Raw genomic sequence first — 17,770 nt, forward strand, 5'->3', positions numbered from 1 at the left:
CATCCACAGGCCCTGTACCAGCCAGCCACAGGCCCTGTACCAGCCAGCCACCCACCCACAGGCCCTGTACCTGCCAGCCACAGGCACTGTACCAGCCAGCCAGCCACCCAAAGGCCCTGTACCAGCCAGCCACCAAAGCCCCTGTGCCAGCCACCCACCCACCACAGGCTTCCAGCCAGCCACCCACCACAGGGTGCTAGACAGCCAGCCACCCACCACAGGGTGCCAGACAGCCAGCCACCCACAGCCAGGGTGCCACACAGCCAGCCACCCACAGGCCCTGTACCAGCCAGCCACAGGCTCTGTACCAGCCAGCAGCCCACAGCCCCTGTGCCAGCCACCCACCTACCACAGGGTGCCAGCCAGCCACCCACCACAGGGTGCCAGCCACCCACCTACCACAGGGTGCCAGGCAGCCAGCCACCCACCACAGGGTGCCAACCAGCCAGTTACCCACCACAGGGGTGCCAACCAGCCAGCCACCCACCACAGGGTGCCAGCCAGCCATCCACCACAGGGTGCCAGCCAGCCACCCACCACAGGGTGCCAGCCAGCCAGCCACCCACCACAGAGTGCCAGCAAGCCAGCCACCCACCACAGGGTGCCAGCCAGCCAGCAACCCACCACAGGGTGCCAGACAGACAGACACCCACCACAGGGTGCCAGCAAGCCAGCAATTAAGTATTAAACAAAAATTAACATGTTCATTACCAGATTTGTGTCAAAAATTGTCTTTATCTTTCAAAACTTTAAATGTACAAAATATCAGGCCATATCAGCCGATATCGATACGTTGTGACCAAAATATCGGTATCGGCCCTGAAAAAACCATGTCGGTCTATCCCTATCTCAAATCTGTGCAATTTAATTGGAGCATATGATGGAAAATGTGCATGCATAGGTTAACATGGCATGTCAAAATGATCAATAGGCAAAAAGGTGGCTGAAGTTATGTACAAATCTCAACTTGTTCTATAAAAAACACTTTGGCTCATCCTCTGATTTCTCCTAAACCCCTATTGGTCATCTTATGTCAGAGGGGGCCTCTGTGATTAAAGGGAAGGAGATAAGCTCATCAGTGGAAAGTCAAAATTGACATATAATTTAAGCAGTTAGTATCTCTACTTATAAACTCTACATGACGTTTTCACTGAAGCTAATCTCACCTTAGGTGTTTTTCATCATATACTCATAGAATATACACAAAAACGCAGAACCTAGCACTGCAATGGATGGACTTTACTGGCGATAGCATGAGATCAACTCAAGTTTTTCTATAAAAGTATCAAATATTTTATTTAGACATATATCTTAAAACAGGATGTTTGCAGGACATCCAAAAATACATTAAAATCATACGATACGACATATAAATGCAAGATGTGGCCATTATACAGCACCTCCCTCACTTTATACACCCTGGGTTACAATACCCAGTATAGCGGGTCGCCTCCGTTGGCCAACGCGTTTCACTTTAAAGCTTAGCTACCTCATGACCACTGATGGAGAAAATCATATTCTGAGCAAGAACAGCTGGAACCAGTAAAGGTCACAAATAGTGAGTCTTTTGGGCGGACACAGGGACGGCGAATGATCTCACCTAAGAAGCGGCATTGCCTGAAGGCAACCTAAAATTCTGACATCTGCACATTGGTTATGTCTCTCCCCTTGGCAAATAGCCTTGATGTGTAGCATGGATAGATCATGTGTGCAATAGCTATGGGACGTAAAGATATAGATCCAATGCTCTGAACAGCATTAAGGCAGTGGAGACATCCATCCACTCATCTCGGTGGAGCCTATGGCGAATTCCTAAAGGGATCCCCCAACTATTAGTGCTGCCTCAGAGTCAGGCATACCGTCTGACCTCTAAAATAATGGAGAACCTCTGATGTGATGGGGGCCCTTTGATATATAGGGGTGACCCAAATGTGATGAGGGGTTTTCATATATGGGGGGGGGGGGGGTCAAATGGCATGGAGGACCTCTGAAATAATGGAGAACCTCTGATATGATGGGGGCCCTTTGATGTATAGGGGTGACTCAAATGTGATGAGGGGTTCTTATATATAGGGGGGCTTTGATGAGATGGAGGACCTCTGAAATAATGGAGAACCTCTGATGTGATGGGGGGCCTTTGATGTAGAGGGGTGACTCAAATGTGATGAGGGGTTCTCATATATAGGGGGCTGTGATGGGATGGGGAACCTCTGAAATAATGGAGAACCTCTGATGTGTTGGGGGCCTTTGATGTATAGGGGTGACTCAAATGTGATGAGGGGTTCTCATATATAGAGGGGCTGTGATGGGATGAGGACCTCTAACGTATAGGGGTAACTCAAATATGATGAGGGGTTCTCATACATAGGGGGGATCTGATGGGAAGGAGGACCTCTGAAATAATGGAGAACCCCTGATGTGATGGGGGCCCTTTGATGTATAGGGGTGACTCAAATGTGATGAGGGGTTCTCATATATACGGGGGCTTTGATGAGATGGAGGACCTCTGAAATAATAGAGGACCTCTGATGTGATGGGGGACCTTTGATGTATAGTGGGGGGCTCAAATGTGATGAGGGGTTTTCATATATAGGGGGGCTCTGATGGGATAGAGGACTTCTGAAATAATGGAGAACCTCTGATGTGATGGGGGCCCTTAGATGTATAGGGGTGACTCAAATGTGATGAGGGGTTCTCATATATAGGGGGGGGTCAGATGGGATGGAAGACCTCTGAAATAATGGAGAACCTCTGATGTGATGGGGGCACTTTGATGTATAGGGGTGACTCAAATGTGATGAGGTGTTCTCATATATGGGGGGGGGGGGAGATGGGATGGATGACCTCTGAAATAATGGAGAACCTCTGATGTGATGGGGGCACTTTGATATATAGGGGTGACTCAAATGTGATGAGGGGTTCTTATATATAGGGGGGCTTTGATGGGATGGAGGACCTCTGAAATAATGGAGAACCTCTGATGTGATGGGGGCACTTTCATGTATAGAGGTGACTCAAATGTGATGAGGGGTTCTTATATATAGGGGGGCTTTGATGGGATGGAGGACCTCTGAAATAATCGAGAACCTCTGATGTGATGGGGGCCCTTTGATGTATAGGGGTGACTCAAATGTGATGATGGGTTCTCATATATAGGGGGGCTCTGATGGGATGAAGGACCTCTAAAATAATGGAGAACCCCTGATGTGATGGGGGCCCTTTTATGTATGGGGGTGACTCAAATGTGATGAGGGGTTCTCATATATAGGGGGGCTGTGATGGGATGAGGACCTCTGATGTATAGGGGTGACTCAAATGTAATGAGGGGTTCTCATATCATATATAGGGGGCTGTGATGGGATGGGGAACCTCTGAAATAATGGAGAACCTCTGATGTGTTGGGGGTCCTTTGATGTATAGGGGTGACTTAAATGTGATGAGGGGTTCTCATATATAGGGGGGCTGTGATGGAATGGAGACCTCTGATGTAAAGTGGTGACTCAAATGTGATGAGGGGTTCTCTGAAATAATGGAGAACCTCTGATATGATGGGGACCCTTTGATGTATAGGGGTGACTCAAATGTGATGAGGGATTCTCAAATATAGGGGGCCTCTGGTGTGATGGGGGACTTCTGAATGAATGTAGAACCTATGATGTGATGAGGGCCGTTTGATGTATAGGGGTGACTCAAATGTGATGAGGGGTTCTCATATATAGGGGGCTGTGATGGGATGGGGAACCTCTGAAATAATGGAGAACCTCTGATGTGTTGGGGGGCCTTTGATGTATAGGGGTGACTCAAATGTGATGAGGGGTTCTCATATATAGGGGGGGCTCCGATGTGATAGTGGACTTCTGAAATAATGAAGAACCTCTGATGTGATGGGGACCCTTTTATGTATAGGGGTGACTCAAATATGATGAGGGGTTCTCATATATGGGGGGCTCTGATGTGATGGGGCCCTTTGATGTATAGGGGTGACTCAAATGTGATGAGAGCTTTTTATATTTAGGGGGGCTTCTGATGGGATGGGGGCCTCTGACATGAAGGGGTGAGTTTGATGTGATGGATGTGAAGTTAATTTCATCAATGTCATTACTGTCCCAGGCTCAGGTTTCCCATTGATAAGCAAAATTCACATTTTAGACCGGGGTGCCTGAAAATTCTGTGCACTTATAAAGGGTGCCGCGACTGCATAAAGGTTGAGAAGCGTTGTGTACCCTGACCAATCAGAGAGGCATTATTCAGATACTTTAGCTATATTTCGGTAGGAGAAAGCCATACACCACAGAAGGATTGGCAAGAGGCCGCAGTCCCTCTTAAAGGCACTCTGAAAGCCCTGCTGTGTCTTAAATGGCATCACCATGAAGCTTTTTTTTTTGTAAATCAATTATTGCACATTGATTTCTGTATAAATAAGCAACCCATTGGAATTTTGGATGCAGTCGCTCTCTATTTTCAGAAGGCACAAGTTTCTGTTATACCTAAACACGCAGCAAAACATAGTAATTTCAGCTCTGCGGTATGGTGCAATAATGATAATGGACACCTGGCAGAAATGGAATTCTGACAACTGAGGCAGTGCAATGGGGAAAAGGCTGGAGCCCCGGTAGCTATGGGGGATGTTGTGCCTAACGCTGTCAGTCCTGCCTAATTAAAGATGAAATGTGCGTTCGCTCCAGCAAAGAATGAAGGGCCCCCTCGCTGCCCTAACAAAAAACAGCGACAAACTGAAAAGACAGCAGGGTCCAAAGAGGAGGAAAACAGACGGGCCCGCAGTGGTTGCCATAGCGACGGTAATTTCACCGTGATGCTTGCGACTTGATGAAGCAAGCGTGTGAAAATGAGCACCATTAAACTGTCATTGGCAAAGCTGAGCCTTCTTAGTGTCAGTTGTCTGGGGGCAGCCATCAAACAAACGTGCAATGCGAACACTAGGCATGGAGCACGCCAGAGGAGTCAAGCGGCAGCCATTTTGAACTTAAAGTGGATCTTCACTGCATCTGAGCACCACAAACCAAAAGCAATATTTAATTTATTTTTAATATTCAAAGCAAATTCCCCCATTTCTCAAGTGAGAAATCACTTTGAAAAACACTGCCTAGCATTTCTGGGAATGGCCATCTTGAGTGAGGGCAAATGAATTATGTAGAATTTACTTCCTGGAATTTATCTGCACTTAGCGCAAGCATGCACCATGTTCTTCTGGCATCTTCAGGGGGTTTGTGAAAAGAAGAGAGGAGGGGAGTGAGAGAATCCCACAAATGGGATTTCTCAACCTCTCAAGTAGGTTGGGACTTTATAGGCTATAAGTGGGTGCTGATCTTGATGGGAACAAAATGCAACAGTCGTTTTTTATATAAAAGATTAAATCATTTATTACATATATACGTACAAAAGTGTTTAATAAAACATGATAAGTACATGCATATAAGTCATAAGACAAAATTGGTTAACCACTGGATCCCCAAATGCCTCTACTGGCTAGGGCAACTACACTGAGGTATATACCAGATCATGATAAATCATGATATAAGATCATACACATATGGGGTTCTCCTGTGGTAACCGGGGAATCGATCTTATATCATGATTTATCATGATCTGGTATATACCTCAGTGCAGTTGCCCTAGCCAGTAGAGGCATTTGGGGATCCAGTGGTTAACCAATTTTGACTTATGACTTATATGCATGTACTTATCATGTTTTATTGAACACTTTTGTACGTATATATGTAATAAATGATTTAATCTTTTATATAAAAAACGACTGTTGCATTTTGTTCCCATCAAGATCAGCACCCAGTTATAGCCTATAAAGTCCCAACCTACTTGAGAGGTTGAGAAATCCCATTTGTGGGATTCTCTCACTCCCCTCCTCTCTTCTTTTCACTGCCATTACTTAGGGATGTGGCAATAGTGGGTCTCAGAGTATGTCTTGTCCTTTTCACATCTTCAGGGGGTTTCTTCTGAATTGTTCAGTGGCTCCGTGACTATGCGCATGCGTTGTGCCATATTATCAGGGGTTTGTCTGTCCCTTTATGTCTCTTATGCAAAAGAAGAGACATCAGAACCCCTGATAATGAAAGTACCATGTGGCCTCCTGGGATTCGGGATGTAAGTTGGGTGATGTAGGAGGCTGAAGGCACTGTAACTGTACAAACCAGAAAGAACAGCGAGGGGTCCCTAAAAAGATATTCCTTTACCCCGGCTACCCCCATCCCCTAAAATATACAATTCTGTGAGAGAAGAGGGGCCGACGGCAAATGTGAGAATGTTGATGTGGAGGGTGAAGGTCTACTTTAAGTTAGCCAGTAAAGGCTATAACTTAAAGCTGGCCATATATTATACAATATTCTTATTTAATTTCCTTTAGATTTACCTTCAACTATGTAGTACAAGGGCCTGCTTGACTGCATACATATTGAAAGTGTTTAGGTTTAACCTCATATTATATGGTTTTGGCAAATCTAAAGGAAAATTGAATAAGAAAATTGTATAATGTATGGCCAGCCCCAAAATGGTAGTTCACCTTTGAAATAATAAATGTTCTTGTAACAACAATACACCAAGGATACCTGTGTGAATGCATTACACCTAGTATGGTAGCTAGTCTGGTGCTCTTGTTTTGCTCTAATTAGCTGGTGACTGTGCTGGCAATTATAAGCGACACCATACAATTCAGTGTGTCACTCAGGACCCCCTCCAGAAATAAACATCCCATGATTGACAACGGTGTCCATAGTAAGCGCATGCACGTAGGCTGCTGGTTGGTGGCATGTACACTTTGGAACTGAGCCGTTTGTAGTTGTGGGTGATCTTTACATAGAGAGGCCTTTGATGTCAGGCCCCTGCAAACCGCTTCCCAAAAGAAAAAAAAAAAAAACGCTGTTCACGGATGAAAATGTGGAATAATGTTAACCCGCGATGGGTGAAACCATGCATAAAAGGATTCCCTTCACTTTTTCCTTCACATTTTCCACATTTTGTTATGTTACAACTTTAGTCCAAAATGATTTAAATTCAATGCTTTTCTTTAAAATTCTTTTTTTTTAATAATTGTAATTTTTATTGAAAATATAAAGAAGGATAATAAACATACAAGGGGTAGGGAACCCCCCAAAAAAACAATAACATTGCAAGGCAGTTCAGAACAGTCCCAGTCGGTATATGCAAATACTAAGGGACATAGAAAAAAGAAACAGTACAAAGCACACAACTGGCCATAAAAACAAGTATGCAAATGACACGATAAGGAGAAACATTAATCAGCAGGGAACAAAAGTATACTCATGTAAGGGCAGAATCCTGAAGATCCCAATCTGCCCATACAGCGTTAAAATGAGAAACTTCATCATGAACCGTAGCCGTAAGGAATTCCATCCTCCGTATCTCCAGCACCAGGCGTTGAAAGAGGGCAGCATCAGGCGGTCCCGCCTGCCGCCAGCATAACGGGATTGCTCTTCTGGCTGCAACCGGAAGGTAAGATATCAAACGCCTGGTGGGTTTGGAGACCCCAGGGAAGGGAGGGCCCAAAAGGTAATGAAGGGGATCCAACGGGAAGGACAAGCCCGTCACTGATTGAATCTTTGACCCCACCATGTCCCAAAAGGGTTGTAGGAGAGGACATTGCCAGAAAATATGAAAGAGTGTGCCCAAACCAGTGCCGCAACGCCAACAAGTGGCCGGGCATGCAATTTAGCCGGGGTCCTATACCAAAATAACAAGATTTTCAAAGTAGTCTCCCTTGGCACCATTCCTTTAAAATTCTACACACAATTCCCCATATTGACAATGTGAAAGAAGTTTGTTGGAAATCTTTGAAAATCGATAAATTCAACAAACAATGGGCACCTTGGTTAGACACACCAGGTCTAGCACCATGGGACTTGACTATGGACCGGCTGGTCATTGGTAGAGGGTAATTATGAATTGGTTTTAGAGGTTACTCTTGGGTACTGGTAAATGGGGTTATGGGCATTTCATGCAAATCTGTTAATGGTTATGATGTACTATGTTTCCATGGACGTAATACGTTTATGCTTTTAAATACAAATGTTGAACTTTATTTTGACTGACATGGAGACTGTGCTGCTGGCACAATTTTTTTCAATTGTATATTCAATAAAAATTATAAAATAAAATAAAAAAATGCAAATTTATTAGAAAAAAAAATCTCATGTACATAAGTATTCACAGCCTTTAGGTTTAACCTCATATATTAGGTTTAACCTCATATTATATGGAATTATATTAGAAAAAAAAAATCCCATGTACATAAGTATTCACAGCCTTTGCCCAATACTTTGTTGAAGCACCTTTGGCACCAAACACAGCCTCAAGTGTTTTTGAGTATGATGCTACAAGCTTGGCACACCTATTTTTGGGCAGTTTCTCCCAATCTTCTTTGCAGGACCTCTCAGGTTCCATCAGGTTGGATAGGGAGTGTAGGTGCACAGCCATTTTCAGATCTCTGCAGAGATATTCAATCGGGTTCAAGTCTGGGCTCTGGCTGGGACACTCAAGGACATTCACAGAGTTGTCCTGTAGCTACTTCTTTGTTATCTTGGCTCTGTTCTTAGGGTCATTGTCCTGTTAGAAGATGAACCTTCGCCCCAGTCTGAGGTCTAGAGGGCTCTGGAGCAGGTTTTCATCAAGGATGTCTCTGTGCATTGCTAAATTCATCTTTCCTCGATCCTGACTAGTCTCCCTGTTCCTGCCACTATAAAACACCCCCACAGCATGATGCTGCCACCACCATGCTTTATTCTAGGAATGGCATTGGCCAGGTGATGAGCAGTGCCTGGTTTCCCCCAGACATGGCACTTGCCATTCAGGCCAAAGAGTTCAATCTTTGTATTAACAGACCACAGAATTTTACTGCCACCACCATGCTTTACTCTAGGAATAGCATTGGCCAGGAGATGAGCGGTGCCTGGTTTGCCCCAGACATGACACTTGCCATTCAGGCCAAAGAGTTCAATCTTTGTTTGTTCAGACTAGAGAATTTTGTTTCTCATGGTCTAAGAGTCCTTCGGGTGCCTTTTGGCAAACTCCAGGTTGGCTGTCATGTGCCTTTTACTGATTGGTTGAGTGCTGCAGAGATGGTTGTTCTTCTGGAAGGTTCTCCTCTCTCCAGAGAGAAACGCTGGAGCTCTTTCAGGGTGACCATTGGGTTCTTGGTCACCTCCCTGACTAAGCCCTTCTCCCCGATCTCTCAGTTTGGCCAAGTGGCCCACTATAGGAAGAGTTCTGTGGTTCCAAACTTCTTCCATTTATGGATGATGGAGATAACTGTGCTCACTGGGACCTTCAATGCTGCAGAAATTGTTCTCTACCCTTCCCCAGATCTGTGCCTCCATACAAACCCCTCGTCTCCGAAGTCTACAGACAATTCCTTGGGCTTGATAAAAACCTGCTCCAGAGCGCTCTGGACCTCAGACTGGGGCAAAGTTCATCTTCCCACAGAACAACGACCCCAAGCACACAGCCAAGATAGCAAAGGAGTGGCTACGGGACAACTCTGTGAATGTCCTTGAGTAGCCCAGACTTGAACCCGATTGAACATCTCTGGAGAGATCTGAAAATAGCTGTGCACTGATGCTCCCTATCCAATGTGATGGCGCTTGGAAGAATGGTAGAAACTGCCCATAAATAGTTGAAACAAGCTTGTAGCACCATACTCAAAAAGACTTGAGGCTGTAATTGGTGCCAAATGTGCTTCAACAAAGTATTGAGCAAAGGCTGTGAATACTTATGTACATGAGATTTTTATTGTTTTTTATCTTTTTTTTATAGTTTTTTTTATCTTTAATACATTTTCAAAGATTGCAAACAAACTTCTTTCACATTGTCATTATGGGGTATTGTTTGTAGACTTTTGAGGAGAATAATGAATTTAATCCATTTTGGAATAAGACCAATAACAAAATGTGGAAAAAGTGAAACGCTGTGAATACTTTCTGTGTGTACTGTAAAAAAAAGTGTATGTAAATCCTAACAAAAGACTTATTTGCTCCCTTTCTGTCTGATAAAGATACCATCAAACGGCGTTTGTTATATCTGTTCGATAAGTTGAAAAAAAAATATACCTATTGAATCTGCTAGAAATCCAGCAGGCTAATACCTTGTTGAGCACTCCGAAGTGTTATCTGCCCTGCCTAGTTCTCCTCAGTGGAGTACAGAACGCCTCCCACCATATTGTATGGAGAAGAGGAGAGAGGGTGGAGTTCTGTAGTCCTGTCTTAGGGTGGCAATGCGGCTCCTTCATAGATACAGGACAGTGAATGAGTATTGTCACCCCAAGACAGGAAATATGTTACTGGGAGGATCACCAGGTGAAAATAACGGAAACAAATTCTGAAAAAGAAAACTAACCACACACATCTAAGAACTAGTAAGGTGCAATATGCAACGTATTACATTTTTGTGCCTGAGTTTATTTGCAGTGTAAGTATACAGTGTGACATGGCGGATCCTACCTGAAGGACATGGTGAACCACACAGCCATCATCATGAGGGTGATACGGCGATACTCTGGTGCAAAGCACTGGAGGAAATTAGACCAGACCTATTGGAAATGGGAGAACAGTTAGAAAATTGTGTTTAAGCATTAATGTAAAAAAACATGAGAAGTAGTGATCGACCGATATCGTTTTTTCGTTGCCGATATCGATATTTTGGCCATTGCATATCAGTATCGGCCGATATTGACTGATATTTTCGTACATTAAAAAAAAAAATCACTTGACAGGTACTCTTATGGAAGGATCTGGGGGTCCAAAGACCCCAAACACCCCCTGTACTTAAAAGCATTAAAAAAGCCTATATTTTGGCCATTGCATATCGGTATCGGCCGATATTTGCCGATATTTTCGTACATTTAAAAAACATTTTTTTTATTTTTTTTTCATTTGACAGATACTCTTGTGGAGGGATTTGGGGGTCTAAAAGACCCCAAACCCCTCCTCTGTACTTAAAAGCATTCAAAAAGCCAAGTTTGACTGTTTTGAATGATGTCATTTTTTTTAAATCTGGCGCCGAGTACCCGGAAGTCATGACATCATTTCCGGCTTTGATCGGGTCTTCGGCGGCCATGCAGGCTGGTTGCCCGGGTCTCCCGGTGGGACGGGAGACCCGGGCAAGCCATGGAAGGTGGTGGGAGGGGGGGGGATGTCCCCTCCCACTCCTTGTAATGACAGCGGTGAGGCTTCTCAGCCGCATCAGTTGTCATTACAAGACAGCCGACCGTCGGCTATGGACGCCGATACCGGGGTGATGGCTCTAGCTGCAGGCATCACTCCGGTACAGCACTTTCCTGAAATATTGGCAATATCGATTCCGATCGGGGAAAAGTGCAGATCGGCCCTCGATATATCGGCTTTGCCGATAATCGGTCGATCACTAATGAGAAGGACTGCTTTATATATTACATGGACAACCTGAGGGAAAGTCATTCTATTGGACCTAAACTCAAAAAATAGGGTTCTTGTAGTCACCATAAAATCCTTTTTTTGGAGTCCACTGTGGGACACAAAGTGTTTAAAGTGGAGTTCCAGTCATTTTTGTGTTTATTAACCACTTAAGGACCGAAACGTTTTACCCCCTTAATGGCCAGGCCATTTTTTGCGATACAGCACTCGCATACTAGCTCATTATGAAATACTTACCTTAGAAAGAAGCCCCAACTCGGTCGCCAAGAGGCAGCTGACATCGCTGTCTCTTCCAAGCTGCGATGACGTCACTGTGCGTGGGAGTTCACTTTCCGGCAAGGAGCTCTGAAGGTCCATCGGACCACACCAGCCCGCACACCATAACCCCCCCCCCGATCAGGGCCGGAGTGGGACTCATTTTCAGCCCTGGAGTTTCATGCCTTAGACTGGCCCACTTTAGTTCACGACTGACTATATTAAAATAATCAAATTAAAACCTCAGAATATAAGTTTGCAATGGCGCACTGTTCTCTACAGCCTTGTAATTCATTGTATTTTTTTAAAAATATCATAATTTCCAATTTAGTGCAAATACCCCCCTACACTGACCCCCCCCACCTCACACTAGCACCTACACTGACACCCCCCCCCCCACACTGACACCTACACTGACCCCCCTACACTGACCCCTCCACTCCTCCACTGACCCCCCTACAGTAAAAAAAAAAAGTAAAAAGAGTGGAGCTCCTGGAAGCCATATTGACCTCACACTAACCATCACCTCTCCAGCCTAGGACTTCTCAACAACCAGATGCTCATAGAATGCCCATTTCAGGAATTATGCTTCCAGTACTGACACCCAGCCAACATGGCAGAGAAGATTAATGATCCTAAAATGACTCCTTATGTATTGAAGTCTCATGGCAAACACGTGCAGCCATGGGCTCTTTTATTCCAGGATCCTGTAGTGATAGTGATAAATGGAGGACTGAGAACAGTCACCTCCTACAAAGTTATTTAAAGTTATTTGGATCCACTGATCTTCCTTTTTTAAGTGCTACAAAGAAAATACAAAAAACTGAAATCCATCTTTTTCAAATGCACATAGACTACAATCCCCATAAATGGAGGGTGCTCAATCTGCTGTGTGGGGACCCATCGAGTCCTCAACCTGCACCCCCTCTGCTTCCCTGAGATGCCAAAGAGCCTGGAGCCCATCAGCTTGGGCTTGGGCAGCCTGTCCTAAAATGTCCATTTGGTGTTGAAGGTCATATGTGTTGGTATCAGTACAGACAGAAAGGGCACGGAGGAGATATTCGGATATAATAGAGGGATTAGGCTTAGGGATGGAGGAGTCTCATTTACCTGTTCCTGAGGCGCCTTAGATTTAAAAATGGCGCCGCCCGGCGCCAACACGTCATTGCGCATGCGCCGCCGCCACTCGGGAAAGCTCGTATACGTTCAGCTATTCCCGGGAATAGCCTTTCCTGAGTGGTGGCGGCGCATGCGTGGTGACCAAACCGATTTCAACACAGTGCCATGACAACGGCCCTCACGGCCAAAAAAAAAGATCAGCCCACCGGGAATTCTCCTGGTGCTCCAGATTAGCCAATCCGGGCCTGCCCCCCCATCGCCGGCTCACTCACCCTAAACATATGGAGGGCAGGCAGCAGCGGCAGCGGCGGGTTCTCCTCAGTTTCCTGCATCTCCTCTCTCCTCCTCCTCGGCCAATAGCATGGCATCTCCTTTCGGCCAATCAGGAAACGGGTTTCAGGATTTTTTTTCAATTTCAGGTTTCAATTTTTTTTAACCAAAAATATGTGGCAGAATACAGTACATATTGGCCTAAATTGATGAAAATATTGGATTTTATAATTTTTTTTTTTCATTGGATATTTTTTATAGCAGAAAGTAAAAAATATGGTTATTATTCTTTTTTTTTTGTTTATAGTGCAAAAAATAAAAACCGCAGAGGTGATCAAATACCACCAAAAGAAAGCTCTATTTGTGGGAAAAAAAGGATATAAATTTTGTTTGGGTTCAGCATCGCACGACCGCGCAATTGTCCGTTAAAATAACGCATTGCTGAATCGCAAAATAGGGCCTGGTCAGGAAGGGGGGCAAATCCTTCCGGTCTTAAAGTGGTTAATGTGGCCACTAAATGAAAGTCATTCAGCACAGATGACCTCTGAACCTTCAAACTAACTCACTATTGGTTTCCAATATAACATGGCTCTACCTGCTGTGACAAATTGACAATTCGAATCATCCAGCGGCTGTACCACGTTCCCGAATCTGATTGGATCTCGATCAGCTCGTCCTCAGATTTCATGGTCTTGATTTGTGTGACCTGCAAATACAATTTAATGGTTTAAAAAGAACTCTGATAGGGCACATTTCCATATGAAATATTACAACTCCTTCTGAGAACATACTTTTTACAACATGTCCAATGGCTGTAGACTGTACAAAAATGTAGAAAGGTTTTTGAGTCAGGATAAAGCAGCTCACCAGCTGACTCTTCAGAGGCTCTCCTTTTTATTAAATTTATCTCATCAGCTGTTGCACATGCTGCTCTGTTAGAAGGGCTGCTTATGGACCTGTACAATTAAATATGGAAGAACAAACATGTGCAGGGGGTGCGCCGGATGTGCCTGGGCACACCCTAATCACCCTGTGCACCAGGGCTGGTGATACAACAGTACAGCCGGGCCCTATCCGTTCAAAAGGGGGGGCCTGAGCACCTGCCAAATAGGAGGACCAGCTGTACTGCCTTATTGCAGACAGCAATCCTCTTGTTTCTCCCCTTGCAGCGCTGGTGGCTTCTCCTCCTCTCCCTCCTCCAGGTTCACTGCAAGGGGATCAGTTCTAGCATCTGTGCCCCCATCCCCCTGCTGTCTGGGCCCCCTGTGTGCCCCTTTTCCCTGCAGCACTGCCAGCTTTTCTCCTCTCCTCTCTTACCTGCAGCTGCTGTGGGCACACAGGGATGTTTCAGGATGGAGAGCGGGTTAGGGGCCAGTAAATATGTAATTACCAGCTCCTTCCTTTTCTGAATGAACATAGTGAGCGATCAGGAACCAGTCGCTCCTGTGTCCATTCATCGCTTAAGCATAGTAAACTGGGTTTACTATGCTTCCGTTTGTGAATGAACAGGAAGCCTTGGAACTCTTTCTATTCATTCATCTGTGCAGAGAAAGGGACTGATGAATCTATGTCCTCAGTTCCTTTGTCTTAAATATGAGACATCAGGGGTTTAGATCCCTGATATTTCACTCCTTCCTTTTCTGAATGAACACAGTGAGTGATCAGGAACCAGTCCTGATTTACTCCCTTTATTACAGTCCATCAGTGAGACCCTTTCACAAGTTCTTCAGTGGGCCCCCTTCCTGCCATCTTGGGACCTCCCCATGGTGGTGGAATGCCAGGGCCCGGTCGCAAGCGTGACCTTTGCGATCCTGGAAGTTCACCCACTGGTGTCAGTAGTTTTTATTTTTTTAGTTTTGATATTTTAATTGTAATATTTTTTATCATTTTATTTTATTTTTACAATGTGACTGACTATGACTCTGTCCATTCAGAAAAGGAAGCAGCTGGTAAATGACATATTTACCGACCCCTTCCTGGTTCTCTATTGTGACACATCCACTGCAGCAGCCGGCAGGAGAGGAAAGGGAGCACAGTGGGGGGGGGGGGGGGGCAGGGGAGCACACAGGGGCCCAGAGACAGCAGAACACAAGTGAACTGGATAGGAGGAGTGGCAAGGGCAACATACAGAGGAACCAATCTCCTCCATTTTCCTCCTGCAGCTACAGGAGGAAAAAGGAGGACAGTGATACTGATTTCTCTACATGCTTCCCCCACCGCCCCTCCTATCCAGCAGTGGCGTCACTAGGGTGGGGCCAGAGGGGGCCACGGCCCCTCCAAAATTAGTCTGTGCCCCTCCATGTGCCCCCCCAATTAATACGAGCACACTATACTGTACACACTGACAGGGCCGCCATCAGGGGGTACAGCCGATACAGCTGTAGGGGGCCCGTGCACAGGGTTGCTATTGCCGACTGTGTGTCCGAGTAGGAGCGGGCCAAGCACGGAGCCAGTGATGTCATGGCACTGCTCTGCTCGGCGCCTTTTACAAATAGTTGAGGACTGAAGGGGGCGTGGCCGAACACGGCATGAGAGGAAGAACCGGAGCTCCAGTCCCGCTGTAGCCTGTAGATCTTCTTGGCCGCAATACTGCCTGGACCTGCTGCTCCATCCTCTGCCAGTCTGCCTGCAGCTGCTCTCTGTCCCGCTCTGACCTCCGGTGCAGTCTCCTCCCACCAGCCCGACATCCCGAGGAGACTGCACCGGAGGTCAGAGCGGGACAGAGAGCAGCTGCAGGCAGACTGGCAGAGGATGGAGCAGCAGGTCCAGGCAGTATTGCGGCCAGGAAGAAGAGAAGAAGATGGAGGGGTTGTCCCTCTCTATGCTCTGTATGTCCAATGTGGAGGGTCTGCAAACACTGCACCCCAATGATCTGTACAGGCCCAGATCTATGTGCAGAGGTGACAACTCACTCAGGTCCTCCCTGCTTCTGTGCTGTGACCAGCCTGGCAGTGGCACGGTGGAAAGACACAGCACCAGCGCAGCACTGGCACAGAGGACACACCACACTGAGAAGATGGACACAGTGAGCAAACAGGGCAAGTCTGCTAAACCAGTCTGAAAATCTCGTGTCCTATGTCTCTGCTAATCTCTTGCACCATGTCTGCCATCTCTGATCATCTCCTGTACAATATCTGCAGTCTCTAAACCGTCTCCTGTAGTATGCCCGCTGTCTCTAAACCGTCTTCTATAGTATGCCCGCAGTCTCTGACCGTCTCCTGTACTACGTCTGCAGTCTCTGACCGTCTCCTATAGTACCTCTGCAGTCTCTGACCGTCTCCTGTAGTATGCCCGCTGTCTCTGACCGTCTTCTGTAGTATGTATGCAGTCTCTGACCATCTCCTGTATCATGTCTGCAGTCACTGATCATCTCCTGTATCATGTCTGCAGTCTCTGACCGTCTCCTGTACTACGTCTGCAGTCTCTGACCGTCTCCTGTAGTATGCCCGCTGTCTCTGACCGACTCCTGTCGTATGTCTGCAGTCACTGACCATCTCCTGTAGTATGCCCGCAGTCTCTGACCATCTCATGTAGTATGCTCACAGTCTCTGGCTGTCTTCTGTAGTATGCCCGCAGTCTCTGACCATATTCTGTAGTATGTCTGCAGTCTCTGACTTTCTCCTGTAGTATGCCCGCAGTCTCTGACTGTCTCCTGTAGTATGTCTGTAGTCTCTGATTGTCTCATGTAGTATGCCCGCAGTCTCTGACCGTCTCATGTAGTATGTCCATAGTCTCTGACCATCTCATGTAGTATGCCCGCAGTCTCTGACAGTCTTCTGTAGTATGTCTGCAGTCTCTGATCGTCTTCTGTAGTATGCCCGCAGTCTCTGACCATCTTTGTAGTATGCCCACAGTCTCTGACCATCTCCTGTAGTATGCCCCCTGTCTGACTTTCTCCTGTAGTATGCCCGCTCTCTCTGACTGTCTCCTGTAGTATGCCCGCTGTCTCTGACCGTCTCCTGTAGTATATCTAATGGGAGAGAGGCAGAGGGGATAGAGGCTATGAGGAGATATGAGGGACAGAGACTGCCTGTGAAAAGATGGAAGCTCCTGAGGGGACAGAGCTTTTATAAAGCAGTGTGTCCTCCCCACAATGTCCTCCTCTCTCTGAAGGTGGGTGCACTGAAGGACTCAGTGGGACAGCCAGTGGGCGGGCCTAGGGAATGTTGGTGGTCAGCCCAGGGGGGAGCCTTGGCCTAAAGCTGTGTAAGGGGCCCCAAAATTTCTGATGGCTGCCCTGCACACTGACACTGTCTGTGACTGTCACAAAATTGTCCCGCCGCCGCTCAGTGCCTCTAACACACAGCAGGACAGCGAGCGGGCTGGGCGGACCGGCACCCCGACGAGCGAGCGGAGGGGGCGGTGCACAGCGGAGCGGCATTAAGTCAGGGAGAGATGCGCACCAGCCCGCCCCAGCCTGGCCGAAAGCGCGCGCGGGAGTGGCGTGACTGGCGGCGGGCGCGGGCTGTTGTCCAGTGTGTGTGTCCACAGTGTGAGAGTGTCTGTCCTGTCAGGGACCAGGAGTCACTGTCCGGGACGGTCGGGACTCGGGACCAGAGTGGACCACTGACCAGACGGTGAGGCCAGGAGACGGCCAAAGGCAAGACACACTGGAGTCTGAGTGGAGTGGACTGGCAGCCAGCAAGCATAGGCCTTAAGGCCTAAGACCAGCCCAGCAGCAGTGAGTGACC

The 17,770-nt window shown here is 46.6% G+C and overlaps 1 protein-coding gene across 1 annotated transcript in view; it reads right to left on the minus strand.

Annotated features, from left to right (window-relative positions):
- The window catches only part of SV2A (synaptic vesicle glycoprotein 2A), a 113,501-nt gene that overhangs the window by 39,619 nt on the left and 56,112 nt on the right, over positions 1-17,770 (minus strand). The window contains exons 6-7 of the mRNA XM_082242559.1: positions 13,675-13,785; positions 10,485-10,573 (exon numbers count right to left, since the gene is read on the minus strand). Coding sequence (XP_082098685.1) covers positions 10,485-10,573; positions 13,675-13,785 — 200 coding nt within the window. The remainder of the gene's footprint in view (positions 1-10,484; positions 10,574-13,674; positions 13,786-17,770) is intronic.

The sequence above is a fragment of the Pelophylax lessonae genome (assembly GCF_965119305.1).
Source record: "Pelophylax lessonae genome assembly, chromosome: 13".
Lineage (NCBI taxonomy): Eukaryota > Metazoa > Chordata > Amphibia > Anura > Ranidae > Pelophylax > Pelophylax lessonae.